Below are 19,810 nucleotides of genomic sequence, written 5' to 3'. Positions count from 1 at the left end.
GCTTTGCCTGTCTCTTCAATTCTGAGATGGTTTTGAAATGGATTTTCCTGCAGTATTTGGCTGAGACTATGCTCTATTTCCCTTTGCATGTCTAATTTCATCTCCCACCTGAGTTTTTCACTACTTCAGGCTAACCACCTCCCCCTCCATTCTATTATACGTAGCTAATTTCAAAATCAGTCCTGTCTTCACTAAATTAATTCAACATCTTCCCATACCCTGTCATCTGCCAGGATCTTTGGATCAATGAATTGTATATCTTAGACTGTTAAAGTTGGGAGATGAAAGAAGGTGATGAAGTCTGTCCCTCACAGATCCCCTAATCTCTAAAGAGTCTTTATTTACTTAAAAAAAAAACAAAAAACAAACATAGGGTACTTATTATTTGCTTGGCACTGTACTTATTGCTGAGAAGAATGCAAAAGAAATGCATGACAGAGTCTCTGTCCTCCAGGAGATTAGAACCTATAGAATCTATAGAATTGTGTATTCTTGGCACAGTGTCTTCCACATTGTAGGTACTTAATAAATCTATTAAATTGAATTATATAAACACAGCAAAAATACTGACATTTTTGATATATATCAATAATATCAAGTTTAGATGGCTTCCCACCCCAAACATATAAAACAACAGTGCTTCCCCATTTTATGAAATCTTTATTCAATGATACAAAAATATCAATTGGACTTGACAAGTATAAAGTCCTTAATGTGTGTTCAGAAAACAAAGACTAAAGAAAGAAGCTCAAATCTGGAGGCCAAGTCGAACTAATGCAAAAAGGTAATACTTTAAACTATTTTGTGTTCCTCTAAGTAATACATGTCAAACAAAGATACCAAGGTCATAAATGTCAAGAAACTTATTGGTGTCCTGCAATCAGAGCACATATTCAAAGCAATTAACACCTCTGCGATATCAGTTTTAACATGCATAAAGCAGACCATGACAGATTTATAAAGTAATGTAATAAAACAATTTAAAATATGAACAAAACATAGATCCCTTTACTCTAAGGCAGTTTTGGAAAAATTAACATTTCCTCAACAAAAAGAAGGATGAAAAAAAAGAAGATGCTGATTGACAAATATTTTTGTAGCACATGATAAATCTGTTCAGAAATTATAGAAATACTTTTGAACTAAGCAAATAACACTTTACCAAGCAATAGTAAAACTTGAAAATATGTATATGCCAATGTGTTTGTTGATAATAATTGAAAGTAGGTCAGATGCAAGAGTGGAACTGAAAGGCCTTCCACTGGTGACATTCACAAAAATTCAACCAAAAATATTTGTACAAAAATGCATAAAATAAGAAATTGAGCCATATGAATTTGTTAATATAAATGAAGGAGCTTATGATGTCAATGAAGGACCAGAGCAGGACTACCAGAAATTATAAATGGGTTGTGCTTAAGGAGTCTGAATTTATCGATTAGTGGAGATTATGCAAGGAAAAAGTGGTACCTTTGCAACACAGTCATTGCTGACTATATGAACTTAGTGTGCTTACCAAGTCAAGAACTACTGACTAGGTATATATACTAACCTCTCTATCTCATAAAATATCAGATAATAAATTTCCATGTTACAAATAGAGATTGCAAAATGTCTTTGAATATTTTACCAACTATACCAGAACAAGACATATCTCTGGCAGTCCAGAATTGCCTGAGTACAACATTGAATCTTAAAAATTTAAGAACTATGTTTTTTAATAGATGCTGTTGTTATCAAATACTCATAACCGTCAAGGTGGGTGGAATAAAAAAAATAGCAGGAGAAATCAAAATTATGTGGGAATAGTGTGAAGTTAGAATCATCCTCTTGATTTTGGCTGTTTCTGGAACTGTCCTAAACAGGCTTTCAATGAGTCTGCTGAAGACAAATTTTAACTTTTATAAATTACAAAAAGCAGCTCTTTTTCTACCTGTGCAATAGTTCATAGAATATTTAACATAAAAGAAAAGCTACTTGTCATAGGCCCATTCCTGTCTGAACTCCATTAAAAAAGATGAAAGTGAGGTAATCATCAAAGCTTAAATTATGCATTAAAATGTGCAAATCACTTTATATATATTATTTCATTGGATCCTGTTATTAACCTCATTTTAGAGATGTAGAAACTGAGGCTCAGAAAGATTGTTACCTACTCATCATCACACAGTATCTGTAACAGTTGGGTGAGGTATACAATGACTACAAATTCAAAAAATAGTAGAAAAAAAATAGTACTTTTTCTACTCTTATCAACAAAAGTAGGTTTTCTTTTACTTCAGACCATGGTTAGCAATGTTCTTATATAGTTATGTGCTTTTTCTTTTTTGAAGTCAGGATGATTGACACCTGAATTTATGTGTTTCTTTGACAAGGGGAACCCTGAAACTCTTTCTCTTTCTCTCTTTCTGACTTTGGGAGTGAGCCAGGAGTTAAAGCACTTGCCTCCTTGAAGGAGAGATTCTCCTTGAACCCTGCCTCTGTGGAAGACCTGCCCCAGGGAAAGTGATTTCATTCTGGAGATTCCAACCCCATTGAATTGGAAATTAACCCAGAGATACTCATTCAATTCCAAGATTTTCTATTCTGATTCCAGCTCAAACTGCTCCCAGCCCCCATCAAGAGTAACCCACGGCTTGTAACCAAGGTTTCAATTATAAAAATACAAATTGTCAGTGATGCTAAATTTTGTCGCATGAATATTCTTAGAATATTGGCATAGTAGTTCCAATTAATAAGGTCAATAAAACTTCATATCTTAATAAAATACATAAACCTGGTAGGTATATGCTTTTGCAAATCTTATTTTTATTGATAGCTTTAGTTTTTAATGTCATTTTAATTTTCAGATATATTTCTACCTCATCCTTACCAGAGCACCATCTCTCTTTAAAAAATTTAAAACTTGGGGCTCAGATCTTGCATAGGACCTAACATGCCATGCTATGCTATGCCAAGGAACCTCTCTTTCCCCTTGGTATAGCAGCAACCCTCTGCCGGCTGAAATGACATTCTCTTTCAGCATTATCCCCTCTTTATCTCTTTCTCACCTATTTCCCTAACAAGGCTTTATACCTCTCTGTAAGGATTTCTCTGCTAGAAACTTTACTTCTCTGTTAGGACCTTGCCACCAAGGAATTCAGTCTTTCTATTCATGCATAGCAAAGACTGACTTCCCAATACCAATAATAAACTTCTTTTACCAGTCTAGCTTTTTGGGTTCGTAAATTCCTTTACAAAGGATTTCTGTGTCACCAGAAGGGGTTCCTACAACCCCCTGCCCTGCACCACATCCTACGGGAATCAAGGGGACCCAACCTCATTTGGGGACACAACCCCAAACCTCTTCATTTAACTCCCTGACCTCCAGGAATCCTAAATCTCTTCATTTGGTTCCCTGAACCCTGAACCTGCCACTAACCTCATCATCTTCAAAGCATCTGTACTTTCAACAGTCAATTAGTTACATTTACTGAGTGACTACTGTTTTGTAGATGGATGTATTAGAAAGAGAGAGAGAACAAGTGAGAGAGTAGGACATAGAGAGGATCACAATGAAGAAAGATAAGATGTGATTTGTGGTATCAAAGACCTTAAAATAGAAATGACTACCTTTGGTTACTTTTTGACCAATATAGAGTTACTGAAAAGATGATGGGTCTGGTGCTATAGGCAGGTAATTCATTATATTTTGATTTATACTTTTATTCTCAAAGTCAATTGTTTAAAATTTCATTGTGATTAAAGAAACGGGAAATAAGGGCTTTTTTTTTTTTTTTTTTAATTATGTTTCCATAAGAACCTTGCCTCTTGGTTTTAGTTAGTACTTTGTTTTGTAACTTTCCAAGGTAATTTTAATCAAATGTTGTATATGTATTATAGATATGTGTCCTGGTATTTTATCTCCAAGTAGACAACTTGAGGATAGGAGCCATTCTTATTTAAACTTTGTTTATCCCCAGGATACTTATGAATATTCATTGATTGATTAGTAATAAGAGATGATGCTTGACCTCTGGGATTTTACAATCAATGCTGGTTTATTAATGAGTTCCTGTTGCAGGTTTGCAAACACATTTGAAAGTCGTATCTGTGCTTATTTCTGGTGCTTTTTGTTCATGTTGTACCTTGTTAATAGATTTAGTTTAAAATCTTAAATATCAATGAAGATGAAGAATCATATTTTGATGCCTACTTGCTTTTATTTCAATAATAAACATTTCTTTTAATTGAAGAATACAATTATAAAATATTTAACTAACTACTTTTCTATATAAGATGAACCATAGCAGCATGGAGATTTTTGTGTTAAGTAAAAAACATTTATGGCACCTTGAGGGAAATTTCATTTTAATTTAATTTAATTTAATTTCAGTGTAGTAAAGACTAATTAAATTCACAATACTTAAGAACTAGGGCTTTTCCATCTTTGAATAAGTGTCTCAGTTACATGTTACACATCTTTAAGCTTAAGAAAATCTACTTATCCTTTAATACTTAAAAATAATTTCTAAGACTTCTTAATATTTACCTGGAATATAGGATACTTAGATTAAGTATGCATCTGTTATAAATTTGTGTTGAATCAATGCATACGAAACATTAAATTCTTTTAAAACCATGACCAGAAATTCAGGCCCAACTTTAGAGACAAATTAAATGAAAGTGGTGAGTGGTTGTCTTTGACAAATTGTCAGTGATGCTAAATTTTGTCACATGAATATTCTTAGAATATTGGCATAGTAGTTCCAATTAATAAGGTCAATAAAACTTCATATCTTAATAAAATACATAAACCTGGTAGGTATATGCTTTTGCAGATCCTATTTTTATTGATAGTTTTAGTTTTTAATGTCATTTTAATTTTCAGATATATTTCTACCTCATCCTTACCAGAGCACCATCTCTCTTTAAAAAATTTAAAAGCCAAAAAAAAAAAAAAAAAAATAAGCAAAACCAAGGAACATGTCAACTATATCTGCCAGTGTATACAGTATTACACACCCATCATCCTTCATGTCTGCAAAGAGAAGGAGCAACATTTTTCCAATCCTTCTCTGGGGTGAAGCTTAGTTATTTTGATAATAGTATTCAGCTTTATTGTTGTTCTTTCCATTTACATTGCTGTGGTTGTGTATGCTATTTTGCTGATTATTTTACTCTTCATAGGGTCATATGTCTGCTCATGCTTTTGAATTCATTATATTGTTTCTTATAATACAGTAATATTCTATTTCATTCTTGTATGATTTGTTTAACTATTCCTAAGCAAAGGGCATTTACTTTACTTTCACAGAAGGTGATACTATGAAGGTTTTAGCATGGGATCTTTATTTCTATCTTTAAATTCCTTGGGTTATATTTCTAGCAATGGTATTCTTGGGTCAAAGGATATGGATATTTTAGTTACTTTAGGAAAAAAAAAACTTAATTCTAAATTGGTTTGCATCAATTAAAAACACATACCCTCTAACACCAATACTTAGAGATAAGCTAAATCTATTCTCTTGGGAATTTAATGATATCAGAATATATGGGCATATTTTAAGGATCATTGAGTTTTCTTTTCCCTTAATGGTAGAAATGCTGAAATTTCTTTTTCTAGAAACAACTTGAGTAGATAACATGATAGCACTCTAGTTTGCCATCTTACTTGCATTTCCAGATTGCTTCTATCCTTTTTTCTTTTGTGCTTGACTTGTCTGAGGTCATTGGCTGGGCAGACTTTGCTCAGGGTTTGTTTTTTACCTTTAATTCTAGTTGTGGAGATAAAGGAATTAAAGAAATAGCTAATGACTTTTTTTTTTTTTTTAAAGCCTCTGGATTCATTGTCAAAGGAAGCATTAGTCTATACAGTTATACATACCCTGTCCTTAATTAGTGGTCAAACTATTATTGAAACATGAAGCAATTAAAGGAGAATAATAAATTTTCTTCTTTTTTTTTTTCTTTTTTCTTTTTCTTGTTCTTCTCCTTTGTTTCTTTTTTTTTTAAACAAAGCACTGCCCTCCATCATATTAATTTATCTTTTTTTTATGAGCACACATATATTTTTTTATTTTATTTTTTTTAGCCTTTTATTCTTAATATTATTTTATTTTTTCCCCAAATACATGCAAAGATAGTGTTCAACATTTACTTTTGCAAAACTTTGTGTTCCAAATTTTTCTTCCTCCCTTTCCCACCTCCCTTCTCCCCAAGATGGCAAACAATCTGATATAGGTTAAACACGTGCAATTCTTATGATTTATTTTGTATATCAATTTGCACCCTGATCATTTTCCTTCTAAATAAAACCAATGACATCTAGTAATCGTGGATCTAGTGACAGATATTTCACATGCAAAAATTTTCTTTCTCTTTTTTTTATTGGGGATCTCTTGGAGCATACATATATTTTTAATGGATTCCCTCCACCCCCTTTATTTTGTGTTTACTATTTCCAGGACATTTCCTTCCCTTATCTCCCTTAGTTATTTCTTTATTTATTCATTTATATAACACATATTTATCATTTTTTTTTGATGTTAATTCATGTGTACTACAATGTACTAGGTCTCGAATATGCAAAGACATTTAAGATACAGTCCAAGTCCCTAAGGCACCCACATTGTAGAAGGGAAAGTAAGGTGTGTGTAGAAAAAAAACCCAAACTGGAATGTGATAAATGTCTAACAAGTTAAAAGTTCTTTGTACTTTTAAAAGGTCTGAGATATCTAACTGGTATCCTCAAATTCTTGGAATTTGGGAGTTGAAGGGAACATTAAAAATCTGTCTTCTTTCTGCAAGAAATTTACTGCCCTATGTTAGATGAGTGATAATTTATTTGATAAAGAATTTTAGCCTCCTGGAAAAGTACCATACTCAGATTGGCTATCTTCATGTTCTGACAAGAGCTGCTGTTTACAAGGTTTCACATTTTGAAATGAGGTTATATTTTCTTTCTTTTTGCTTTTCTGCTAAGCAGAATTATTTATCTGACTCTATTTTCATAGTCATTGAAATTAGCATTTACCTGTGTAGCCAGGGCCGTAAAAGTGAGGGGCCCCAAAAGAAATTATGAGACCTATGATATATTTAATATCTTCTGTTGTGTTTTCTTCCCTATTTTAGTTTGGCTGTCATTGGGATCTTTGTCCATGAGGAATACTGAGTATGTTGCCAGTAGGCAAGTGGCAGTTTACTGATAGCTTACTGATCAGAAGAAGGAAGCAAAAGTTGAGCACAGGTAAACATACGTAGAACAAGTATATATTTTGCAGGTTAATTAGCATTAAATATCATACCACTGACCAATTGGAGAAGCTTTCAGACAACATCCTTAACATGTTGACAATGATGTAAATAGAGAGAACCCTATATTGACCTGACTTTTGGTTTTAGCTGGGCCACTAACTTTCTGCCATTAACTACACTTTACATGTGAATACTCCAAATATCAGTGTTTGGAGCTATATCAAAGATAGAGACATTTTTATTGTGGTCAATATAGCTCATTCTCCAAATTTAACATTTTTAAAGGAATATGTCATCTGAATTAAGATGACAATACAGATTTAAAAAGTGATTTTAAATATTAAAAATATATTTATATATGTGCAAATTCGCTTTATGCAAAACAAATACATTTTCTCAGATAGACCTAAGTTTGAAACCCATTTCAGATATTTACTAGCTTTCTGATCTTTGGTAAGTCACTTTTCTCAGACTTGGCTTCTTTATTTATAAAATTAAGATAATTATACCCACCATAGAGGAGTTGTGGTAAGACTCCATTGAGAAAAAATATATGTAAGATGATAGGCAAATCTTGAGGAGCTATATAAATGCTAGCTATTATGATGATGTCTCAGAAAAATCACTTAATTTATTTGCTCAGTTTCTGCTTCTGAAAAACGGGAATAATAATATTTATTTTACTTATGTCACAAGATGATTGTAGAAAATTTTCTAAAATGTACAACACCTTGATGTTGTCACCTTGATTTTTGAATCATTGTCTTGAATATTTAACTTTTTAGAATCCTGAAATATTAATGAAACTGATTCCTAAAGCGGAATAGTCTAGTCTGCTAGGTTTGTTAATTCAATGAGTTTTAAATTTTTATTTTACTTGTATAACATGTAAACTGTTCACATGTCCCTTCTCTGCCAGGAGTTAAAGAAAAAAATGCCCTTTTGAAAAGTTTAGAGAAGTCAAGCAATGGTACATTTTAATCTGAGTAAGAGGGAATTTATAACTGGTAACAATAGATAAGAAAGAAACACAGGATAAAGAGGAAGATTTTAAGTGATTCTGATTAGTGCCAATATCATACAGTCTTTCTTTATGGGTTTTGTTAGATGATACTTAGACTTTACAATAAAAAGTGGGGGGCTGAATAGAAAGGCTTCCTCCCTTCTCTCGTCCCTTTATCAGCAATAATTTTTTTAACCAAGGTGTTGATTTTACATTCAGTAGCTTGAAACTCCTTCAGATAGCAAAAATATGAGCATAATGCTGGTACACTTAGGAACAGAATCACAGTCCTCAATCATGTTGAGAATCAGCATCTGGTGACTACACTGTCAGTTTTGTAATCAATGTTAATATTGGTAGCTAAAAAAAGCGAGAAAGCAAAATTGAGCAGCAGAGTTCAGTTTCCTACTATGCATTTACAGCAGCATTTGAAGTAATTTCAGATGCTGGAATCCACTGCTGACACTTTTGATACACATCCATACTTAGAGCACAAATTGTAAAACATGCTGTAGCATCGAGAAGAAATTCAATGGCTGTCCTTAATGCATTCTCCCTTTTGCTCTAGAAACAAAGCAACAGCCCCTTGTTTAAGGTGATTGAGGAAAAAACCAATGCTTTTTGCTCCTCCCAAGTTTTAAGTTAGACCTATCCATGTCTGACAGGAACCAGCTGTTATGAGTTCCTAAGCTTTTAAGAAAGCTGCTTATGAATGTGCCAGTGACTATTAGTTTTATGATCCAGATAATATTGAATTGTGTGTAGTTGTGGTCTTACTCCCATGTCTGGCCCCCAAAAGTCATTCCCAATTCCAATACTGATGCTTCCTAGCTGTGTGACTGAGCAAGTCTGTTTACCAATTTGAGCTCCAATATTATTATCCTCATCTGTAAAAGAGGATTATGATACTTCTGCTATCTTCCTCAGCACATTGTTTTGGGGAAGTGTTTGAAAAACCATAAAGTACCATAGAAAGATGTTATTGATAATATTATTGAACAGAATCTTGCAGGTTCAGGGAATCTTTCCCTAGGGCTAGTCCTATTAATAAAGGGAGAAACAGCTAAATATTTCAGGTACTTGGCTTTTCCATTATTTGATTCAGCCTTTTGAATTAAAGGCATCACATAGAAAGAAAGGTATTGTGAAAATATACAAGTCTCTAAATAGGGAAGGAATAATAAACTTCAGTGACTCTAAACTTCTTTATCTTGAATTCAACATTGTGAGAAGAAAAATGAGAATATATTTTCAAAACACTAAGTACAATGTCTGGCACATTGTAGGCCCTCAATAAATATTTATTCCCTTTACTTTCTCTTAAAACCTCTCCAGATCTCCAGATTATCTAACCGACCTTTCCAACTGTATTTCATGCTACTATACTTACTATGAAGGAAGTTAAAAAATAGAGAAGCACTTTAGAGCTTAGCCAAACTAGACTGCTAGCTCTTTCTCAGTCTCATTCTGCTTCCTCTTGTCTCTATGCATTCATAAATATCATTCCACATACCCAAAATTGATTCTTTTGAATCAATTAAAATTATTTTCTTTCTCCATGAAATAATTTTTTTTTTTTTGTTTTTCTGGGGTATTTTTCTCTGGTTTTTCTTTTGCTCTTACCACAAGTATTTTATGTTGAACTTCCCTATTATATTATAAGCTCCTGGAGGGGTGGGGGAGCTTGAAGTGTATAATTTTTCATCTTTGCTTTTCTAGCAAATGAAGTATAATTAAAGTCAACTGGTACCATTAATGGATCCTAGAAATATAGATTTAAATTTAGAAGAACATCAAGTTTAGTCATCTTTTACATATAAGGAGAATGAGTCTGAGAGCAGTTAAATGACTTAGCCAGAGTGATATAGCTAATGTGTCTGAAGCAGGATTTAAATTCAGGTCTTTCTGATTTGAAGTTAATATTTTTCTTTCCTGGGCTGTAAGGGAAGTAAGTACTTGCATACAGAGCAAGTAAATTTTGATGGAGGTAGGGAGGAAATAGGGATAGTTGGAGAACATGGAGTGTTACTAGGAAAATGATTTGATAATACGCTTGTTGGAATGGAGAGAGGTATGATCTTTTGAAGGATGTAAGGCTATAAATGATAATCTATTGGTTGTGCCTTTCTTTACAAAACTCTACTCATCATTTATACTGTGTGACCTCTAATCCATTGACCCTTTAGTTCTTTCAAATCATCTTCTGTATACTTAAATATTACTGAGGCCACTTGTTCAAGCTAATCCCATTTCATCTGGTCTCCTCTGAAAGATACTTCTTCAATCATTCTCACTCTTTCACTTATTAAAATTCATAATTTAAAAAAAGCACAATTAGACATTGCTTTTTAAAAAATATTTACTATTAAAGTATTACTTGGGGATCTCCCTCTCTCCTTCCTGTTCTCTCTCCTCCCTTATCCTAATAGTGATCCTTCGGTACTTCCTGGTATTTGGGATCTGAGTATTATTATCTCAATATTAAGCTCCCTGTGGATCCTAGGGATCCTTGTCCTGTCCCAACAGAGATATTATGTACATATGTTAGCAGCTTATAATAAAAATGGAGGATTCAAATCATAAGATTTTGTATTCCACCTACTTTATGGGTCTTTTTATGTTTTTCTCTTGAGACTTGTTGCTTCCTTTATTTTATTGTGACTGGTTAGACAAGGTATTCTTTCTTAACCCAGAAATCCATGAACTAATTTTTTAAAGTCTTAATAACTGTGTTTTAGTGTAGTTGCAATCCTTCAAAATTCTATGTATATTAAATATTTTAAAATATTCTGAGAAGACACCCATTAGTTTCACCAGATTGCCAAAGGGGTCAATGGTACAAAAATGGTCGTGTGCCTGATAAGTAGATTTTGAGTAGTCAGAGGGGGCTGCTGTGTATATTTGTTTATTTGTTTGACAAACTACTAATTCATCATTGCCTAGTTCTTCCTCTCAAGACTGTAAAGAGGAAAAGACATTTTGTTGTACCTATTAAAACTAAAGATCAAATTTGATTGTCTGTGTCTCTTTAGTAAATTATACTTTCCCTCTCTCCCATCAATGAAAATTTATGGAATCATGAATATTATAGTTATAGATTTTACTCTGCAAAGGGAACTTGTATAGAAAGTATTTTGTGGGGTTTTCTTTTGCTTTTTTAAGTTGTGAAAGAAAGATAAGGCTTGTTAATTGAAAAATAAAATAAGAAAGCATTTTGTAAATAGTGAAGCACTATACAAATATGAATTCATTAAGATAATAAATTTCTGTTTGATTTAATTTAATATTTAAGACTAGAAGAGACTTTAGTGATTATCTAGTCTAAACTGCTTATTTTACAGATGTGGAAAATGAGGCACAGAGAAGGGAACACAATCTGTCAGTGGCAGAACCAGTTCTGGAATGTACATCTTTTGACTCCTGGTCTGGAATTCTTTCCACAATAACACACATTATGCTAGCCCAGAGGTAAAAATAGCCAAGGTTAAAAAAATTCTACTTCAAAACTTAGGTTTATTATTAATTGAGATGAAGAAAGAGGAAGAGTTATCTCTCGTGTATGATACTGCACCAGAGATGGAGTGCTTTTATTTCTTTTCTTTCTCCTTTTCATGAAACATCCTGTCTAGAATATTGCTGAAGGCAGTATTCTGGGATAGATTGCCAATTGGATTATTCTAATATGACAACTTCTATGTTTCTAGAGACAATTAGTTCCCAAGAGGAAAAACTAAAATTTCAGTGTTTAGAAAACTTTTTTTGGTTCCTTTTGTTTCATGGGTTACTTATTTTTATATTTGAGTGAACCTGCATCCAAACCCTACATTGCAACTTCATTAAGGTTAAAGATCTTGATTCATTTATCTTTTTTATCTTTCTTAGTATCTATGAAAGGACCTGGTATGTTTACAATAATTATTTGGCATAATTCTTACATTGGTGCTAAAAAATAGAAGTATATAGTTTGAAAGATTTAAGGTGTGTATATGGTGGAATAATGAGTTGCACAATCTTTGTAGAAGACATCCAAGCTGTTAGGTGTTTTTTAAAATACATTTTGCATATTTGAGGAAAAGACTGTGAATGGCATGGCAAAAACCAAATAAATGGTTATTTAGGGAGCCACAGTACTAAATGATACTGTTTTTTCTTTTTCTGAATTTTTCTTCCAAAGAAGTGGAGGAATCCTTTGTATTTATGACGATTGCATTTATACTTACCATTTATTGGCAATGTAAGTATCAGACAGGATTAGGTCTGCTCAACTTCTATAATTCATTCCTATTCCTACTGTTTCCTCCCATCCTTATTTTACCTCTCCTTTCCATACTCACGACCAGTTGTTGCAATGTTGTCTTGCCACAAAAATGCATTTTATGTAGTAATGATATTTCTATAACATTTTAAAGTTCTTTTCTCATACAACTGAGTGAGGTAGGTAGTGTAAGTATTATTTTTTCTATTCTACAAATAAGGAAACTGAAACTCAGTCAAGTGATATGCCAAAAGCCATACAGTTGGCAATTGTCACAGCTAGGACTCCAGATCAGTACTTTCCCCACTATGCTGCAGAAACAGATTATGTAAATAATCCCTTATAATGCCTTGCCCAGGGCTTTCTTTACTTTTAGTAGCTAGTAAGTAAATAAGATGAGATGAGAGAATCTTTACAGGCTTTGCTTTAAATAATGGAAATATAGGCAGGTGGAGGTGGTATGGTGTACTAAATGGTCAACCTAGGACTCAGGAAGAACTGAATTCAGATCCTTTATCTGATGAATCAGAGATAATTCACTTAACATCTCAGTTTTACAAGCAACCCTTTCAATTGTAGAATAATTGTCATCTGTCTTTGGAGGGGATTTCCTTACTTGGCTTCAAAAAAAAAAATAACAAAAATGCTTTAAATTCACTTAATGGGCCTAATTTGAGTAGGAAACTTGGCTTAATATGAGGTTATCAAGACTATTTCCTTTGGGGGAACCCATTTGCTCAGTGATATTGAAGGAAAGGTTTGATGCAATCTAAATAGAATTATTTTCATTCTCTCTTTCTCTTTATTTTTCTCCTCCTTTTCTTCTCTTTCACTACTTTCTTTTCCTTTTTTTGCTTTCTCTCTCTCTCTCTCTCTGTCTCTCTCTCTCTCTCTCTCAATCTCTCAAAGGCACTTTAATTGAACTCCCATCATGAAAACAATTAGACCAGATTTGCCATACTTAACCAGTCAATAATTCAGTGGTAGGATCTCGTTAATAGACATTGGTCTCCCCGTGACTGCCATTTCAGGGACGCAGGATAGGTAGCTATGTACTCCAGGGATTAAATGGCAATCAATATTTTCTGTGAACTTTTTGTCCTCCACAGAAAGAGATAGAAGCACAAATTGTAACCAAATGAAGCTGAGACAAAGGGAGGTTGATTATACCCTGTGTATAACAAGCAGTTTGTAGAATTTGGATTATTCTTTCTTTTCTTTGATCTCATGTGTTACATAATTAATTACATCAATCTTAAAGAAAAAAAAAAAGGTGTTTTCAGATACAAAGACCAAATGGACCTAGGCTACTCAATAAAATTTTGTAGCTCTTACTTCATTGTTCATTGATCAGCCAGATGAAGACTGCTCCCTACTGAATCCAGCAGCGTAAATGCCAGAGGTATTTTCCAAAGAGGAAAGGAGAAAATCTGATATGGAACGTATTTCATATGCATTCATTTAATGAAAATAACAACTCAGCACATATTTTATTTTTTAGGTATCTGATGTGTTAAGGCACTGGGAAAACCCAAATACTGGAAACCAAAAATAGGAAAACATTCTTGTCCTCAGAATGTTTACATTTGATGGTTTTCAAGTTCACCAATCATTAGTGACTTAGATAAACAAATCTTTGTATATATTAGAGAATAGCCTATGAAACAGTAATAAGGGCTAAGGATTTGAAATAACCTTGGAAAAGTATAGAAGTAGATTATAGAAAAAAACCCAATAGAATGAAGTTTCATAAAGTTAAGTTGGTGGTAGTTTACATGGGTTTTGTATGGTACTCCCTTCTATTCATCTCTGATTGACTGTTGAACACGCTTTCAAGCTCTCTGGGCCATTTCTATCCTTGTATCTCACTGCAGGTGACTTTACCTCTTATTGAAAAATTGAGGCCATGCATTGTAAGCTCCCTCATCTTTGCTACTTGACACTTCAAAACCTCCCAACATATTTAATCATTCCCCCTGCTTGAAATAATCTTTTCTCCTAAATCAGGTTATATTTTTCACTTGTGTCATCCCTTCTATTTCCTCGGAAATCTTGCCCTATCCAACCGAATCTCTTCTCTTCAAATCTGCCCTTATTTTCCTCCCACCATTACACCTGTATGTTATTGGTAACCGGTCAGTTTGTTCCCCACAGGAGCAGTGTGGTATAGTAGATAGGCATCCTTGAGTCCAGGAAGACCTTCTCCAATGTCTGAAACCATGTTTAGGTCTCTTCTAAACTTAAATTGACCAATATCAGACTGATCAAGGTTCGATGTCACTTTCTCTGCATTGTTGAACTTCTGTAAAAGGTTGTTACATTCACTGGTTTTACGTCTCATCAACCCCTCCTTCCTCAGCCTTTTGTAATTTGACTTTTGACCATTGGACCCAGAGTTGGAAAACAGGAGGAAATTGAGCTGTCATGTTTTTAGTAAATTGTCTTAGTACTTTTAATGATTCCAGACAGTTCTCTAATTTGAATTTCTTTCATATTAAATGTTAGATTTTATATATATACAAATACATATATATAACACACATTATATGTCTACATTTGTTATACATTTATCTACGTATATACATTCACAAAGTGCCAGACACAGTGCTAGGTGCTGGAGATGTACATTGGAAAGCTTTCAGGTACTCACATTCTGTTTGGAAGAGAATGTATCAAGAGTGGTGGGGGTTCAGTTGTAGACAAGGCTGGATGAGGAGGCCCAGAAACCTTAGGGTACATTGGCAAAGCAGTTAATAGTGTCTGGGAGTCTGAAGAATTCAACGGCAGGGAAGCTGGCAAGGTCAGGTATTCTTTCATCTTATCAGCAGGACTGTAGTTGTTGACTCCTTGCTCATATGTAAACTAATTTAATGAACTGTCCATCTAATTGCATGTCATGATGTGTGCTAACAAATATTTCTGATTTCCTTTTTTTTCTTCTTCTTCTATATGGATAATAAAAAATAAATATCTGTGATTTCAGTGATACAGGAAATTCCTAGGTGAGAGAACTCCATCTAGCTATGCAGATATGTGCTTTTTTTTTTTTTTTTTTTTCAGCTTATATTTTTAATGAATTGCTCATGGTCACCTTGCCAGTATGTGTCAAGTCCACATTTAAACAGAGGGCTTTCTGGCTTCAGAGCCAGCTCTCTATCCATTATACCACGTTGCCTCAGTGGATTATAAATTGATCAGAATTCAGCAATTTAGAGATATAGTAAAAAAACAAAACAAAAACAATTCAGAGGCATTTAACATCTAGAATGCAGAATATAAAATGATACTCTTTATAATCAGCACATATTAGTTTTTTATTTAGGTACTCTGATCAGCCTAGCTCTTCTAAAAGGCAGTGTGAAAAAGACTTGAATCATCTCATTATCTGCATTAGTTGTATAGAGAATTGAGTAATGAAATAGTGGGGGAAGGAGATTGGGAGGAGACCAAAAAGAATAGGTTAAAATAACTAATTTTGGCCAGCATAGAGAAAAGAAAGGTAAGAGATGATTCAATAAAAGACTTAAGTATAAGGTAAATTAAAGGTTGTGCTTCTTTGCAGAAAAGATACATAAGGGCTTTTGAATCAATCTGCATATGAAATGCTCTTACAGAAAATGTGGTGATGAACTCCATTACAATCTTCAGTGAAGGCAGAATGAAATAAGTGGATATATAATAATAGGAGTAGTAGCTCATATTAAAAAAAAAAAAGAAAAAAAATCACAACTTAGAAAGCAGTTTCTTTGGGACAGCTAGATGGTACATGTAGAACTTGTGCATTGGTCCTCCAAATCAGGAGGATTTGAGTTCAAATCTGGCCTCAGACGTTTAATACCTTTACTAGATATGTGACCCTGGTTAAGTTACTTAGCCTTTATTGCCTAGCCAAAAAAGAGTGCTCCCCTTCTCCACCTCAAAAAAAAAAAGTCAAATAGTACTTTTGAGTTCTCTGAGGAAAAAACCACAAATATCATTAAATTTGCCCTAGATGGGGCAACAGGTGTTTGTCCATTTTTTTTTTTTTTCCCATGTGGATAATAAGGGATAGGAACCTGTGATTTCAAGGAAATAGGGAACTCCAAAGTGAAGAAACTCCATCATATGTAGGTAGGTGACTTTCCTGCAACTTATATTCTTAAATAGTTGCTCATGGTCACACAGCCATTTGTGTGACTCAGAAAGTAACTTGAGTTTCATTGATGAGGTAGATGGCCTACAGTCATGCAGCAAGAAGTGACAGGATTCATAATATGTTCTCCCATACCATTTTATTACCCAATTCTCCACACATCTAATGCAGATGATAAGATGATTCAAAACTTTTCACACTGCCTTTTGGAAGAGCTAGACTGGTTATAGCACCTACATAAGAAAGTAATAAATGCTGATAATTAGAGTGTTTTCTTATATTCTGAATTCTAGATGTTAAATGCCTTTGAGTTTTATTTTTGGTTTGTTTTGTTTTTTACAATATTTCTAAATTACTGAATTCTGTACTTCATTTATATAAATCATAGCACTAACAATTTAGTATAATACAAAAATTACTGATCAGGGTTGTTAGATGATGAGATGAATTTTTGAGAGAAAGCTTGGAATTTCTTGGTTTTTAGTTTTCTTTTTTTGGTGAGGCAATTGGGGATAAGTGACTTGCCTAGAAAGTGTAAGTATCTGAGTCCAGATTTGGACTCACATTTTTCTGACTTCAGGACCAGTATCCTATCCACTGTGCCATTTAGCTGCCTTTGCCTTTTAGTTCTTAAAAAATAAACTGTCCTATGACAAGGGTATAACTTCTCTTTGGAACTCTGTTATTCTGTGATATGTGGGTAGATTCTGAAGACATTTATCAAAAGATTTCTGCTTTAGGTGATTAGGAAATTTTTAGTTAGTTAGTTATAATGTAAGGGAGAATTTCATTAATTCCTAACTTAAATCTATCTACTTTTAAGACTCTGGCTTCCCTCAAGAGGGTCCCTAAGAATGTTCAACTTTTCATTTAAAATATTGAGATATATGTAAAGTTCTATGTTCACAATCTCTAATCAAGCAAGAAAAAGATTATTCTATCAATAATTTTATACAAACAAATGATTTTAAATGGATTTAGGCATGAGAGATAGAAAGAAGCATTCTGAATATTTAGATAAATTGATCATCTGTGTTTGTGTGTGTGTGTGTATGTGAGAGAGAGAGTGAGAGAGAGAGAGAGAGAGAGAGAGAGAGAGAGAGAGAGAGAGAGAGAGAGAGAGAAAGAGAGAAAGGAGTTTTGAATGCTTTTCTTTTGCCTTATGAATCAGAATGCATAGGCTGTAGCTTTCTGTGGAAAGAGTCCAATCCAGGGCTTACAGGGACAATTTAGACCATGATAACAAAGCTTTTTGGATCCAAGAGGTTACCAGAAATGCCTTCACTGTGAATGCACATTACCAGAAAATGTGCCTTTTATTTTCTATCTTATCCATGTTAAAGGAGAGAAAAAGCTACAAATATCCCCTTCTACCTCTTTTGATTGAAAATAAAATTTTTTGGGGAAGGGAGTCTAAGTGGCTCAAGAGAATGATAATCTTTCATTCCTTATGTTACCAATTAATTTCTGTTAACCCAAGATGCTTTTTTTGAAGATCTCTAAACTCATTAGTGTCTTAGTTGTTTTTTTTTAATGTACATGTAGTCAGATTACGATAGGTCTTATATCAAAATATAAGTCCTTATATACAGGCACCGTGGGATAGAGTGTAAGCCAGGAGCCAGGAAAACAATTCAAATCTGATCTCAAAGATGTACCAGTTGTGTGAGCCTGAGTAAATCAATTAATTTCATTTATTTTGGTTTACCTTAGTTGCAAAATGGAGATAATAATAGCACCTGTCTCATGGAGTTGTTGAAAGGATAAAATGATATACTATTTATGAAAGCACTTAGCACAGTTCCTGGCACATAGTAGGTATACAAGTGTTTATCTTTTTTCCTTCCTTTTCAAAAATTTAAAACATAATATTTCTAACATTTTCCCCCTTTTTCCCCCTACTTTGGATTTTTCATTATTTTAACTGAAGACAAAGTCTTACCTTGATTCTATACTCAGACCTTTGCTTTATGATCTTGAAAAGTATAATTGTTTGAGAGAATGAAGAAAAGGTTGGGAGAAAGGTAGGTATGGAGGGCCTAGTCTGAATCACCATGGCTGACTTTGTAAATTTATTACTTACTACACAAATTGCTCTCAGGACCTTGTACTGGGTCCTCTGAAACATTCTAATCTGTAAATTTCCAGGCTCAATCATATCCCTCTGTGTGAATAACCACTATGTATATAGTTTCAGCTCCCTGGGATTTTGGTCTTAAGGGCCTTTTGGCTGAAGTAGGAAACAGTAGCAAAGTGTATAAAAGAACAAAAGTGCCATTTAGTCTGTCCTAAATACACAACTTAACCCAATTTTCCTCAGCCAGTGTCCAAACTTGAAAAGATTCACTATCTGTGCAGGAATATGTTAATATCCTCCTAGTGTTTTTATACTGCATTTTATATATTGGGATGTCTTGCATCCAAGACAGAATCAGAAGACAAAGGAAGGTGGAAAAAAATGGCTGTTATTCAATATAGTAAAGCATAAATAATCCTTTTAATTTATTGAAAATTTGTATCATCTTTTACAGAGAATTAAAATTACATCTGAAGGATATGTTCTATTGCAGGACAGAATTCATACAAAGAGGCAAAATATCAATCACTGGGGCAGGATTTCTCAACTGCATATTAGAGACTTTTGCCCGTACTTTTCTAAAGCAGGGTGCCCAGAAGGTAAGCTTATTTCTCTTCTAATCACTGGCATTCCTACTTTGATGAAGACTTATTTAGGTCTCTTTAAAAAACTATTCATTCTGATAATTTCACTTTGGATTCCATGCATTCTGTGAGCTTTGGAATTAACTGGAAAAGTCCAGGCTAGAAAAAAAATCTCATCCTTTCTTCTTGCTTCTTGATATATATCAAACTATGTAGCTGTTCAATTTAATTTCCTTAATTAAAAACAGTAATTCTTTGCTTAATTCAGATTAGAATAGTCTTCCAACATGGCTTGCATTCTAGTGCTTCTATACTGGGGATTCTTGACCTTTTTTTGGTCATGGATTACATTTGGGACTCTGATGAATAATGTTGGATCCCTTTTCAGAATAATGCTTTTAAATGTATAAAGAAAATATATGGAATTATAAGAAAAACCCATTCTATTAAAGTAAAAGTAAAATTTTTTTTCTGTCCATGTTCATGGATCCCCTGAAATTCATCCACAGATATCAGGGTAGTG

At 33.5% G+C, this 19,810-nt stretch overlaps 1 protein-coding gene across 2 annotated transcripts in view; it reads left to right on the top strand.

The window, feature by feature from the left end:
• The window catches only part of PRELID2 (PRELI domain containing 2), a 92,492-nt gene that overhangs the window by 44,336 nt on the left and 28,346 nt on the right, over positions 1 to 19,810 (top strand). Inside the window, exon 5 of one of the 2 annotated variants that reach the window (XM_051978643.1) lies at positions 19,197 to 19,302. The exons of the other annotated variant lie outside the window; for it this stretch is intronic. Within the exon in view, the coding sequence (XP_051834603.1) occupies positions 19,197 to 19,302 (106 nt within the window). The remainder of the gene's footprint in view (positions 1 to 19,196; positions 19,303 to 19,810) is intronic. 2 annotated transcript variants of the gene reach the window in all.

Source organism: Antechinus flavipes, chromosome 2, assembly GCF_016432865.1.
Source record: "Antechinus flavipes isolate AdamAnt ecotype Samford, QLD, Australia chromosome 2, AdamAnt_v2, whole genome shotgun sequence".
Lineage (NCBI taxonomy): Eukaryota > Metazoa > Chordata > Mammalia > Dasyuromorphia > Dasyuridae > Antechinus > Antechinus flavipes.
Note: the sequence above shows the minus strand (reverse complement) of the source record. Positions and strands in the feature narration are given on the sequence as shown.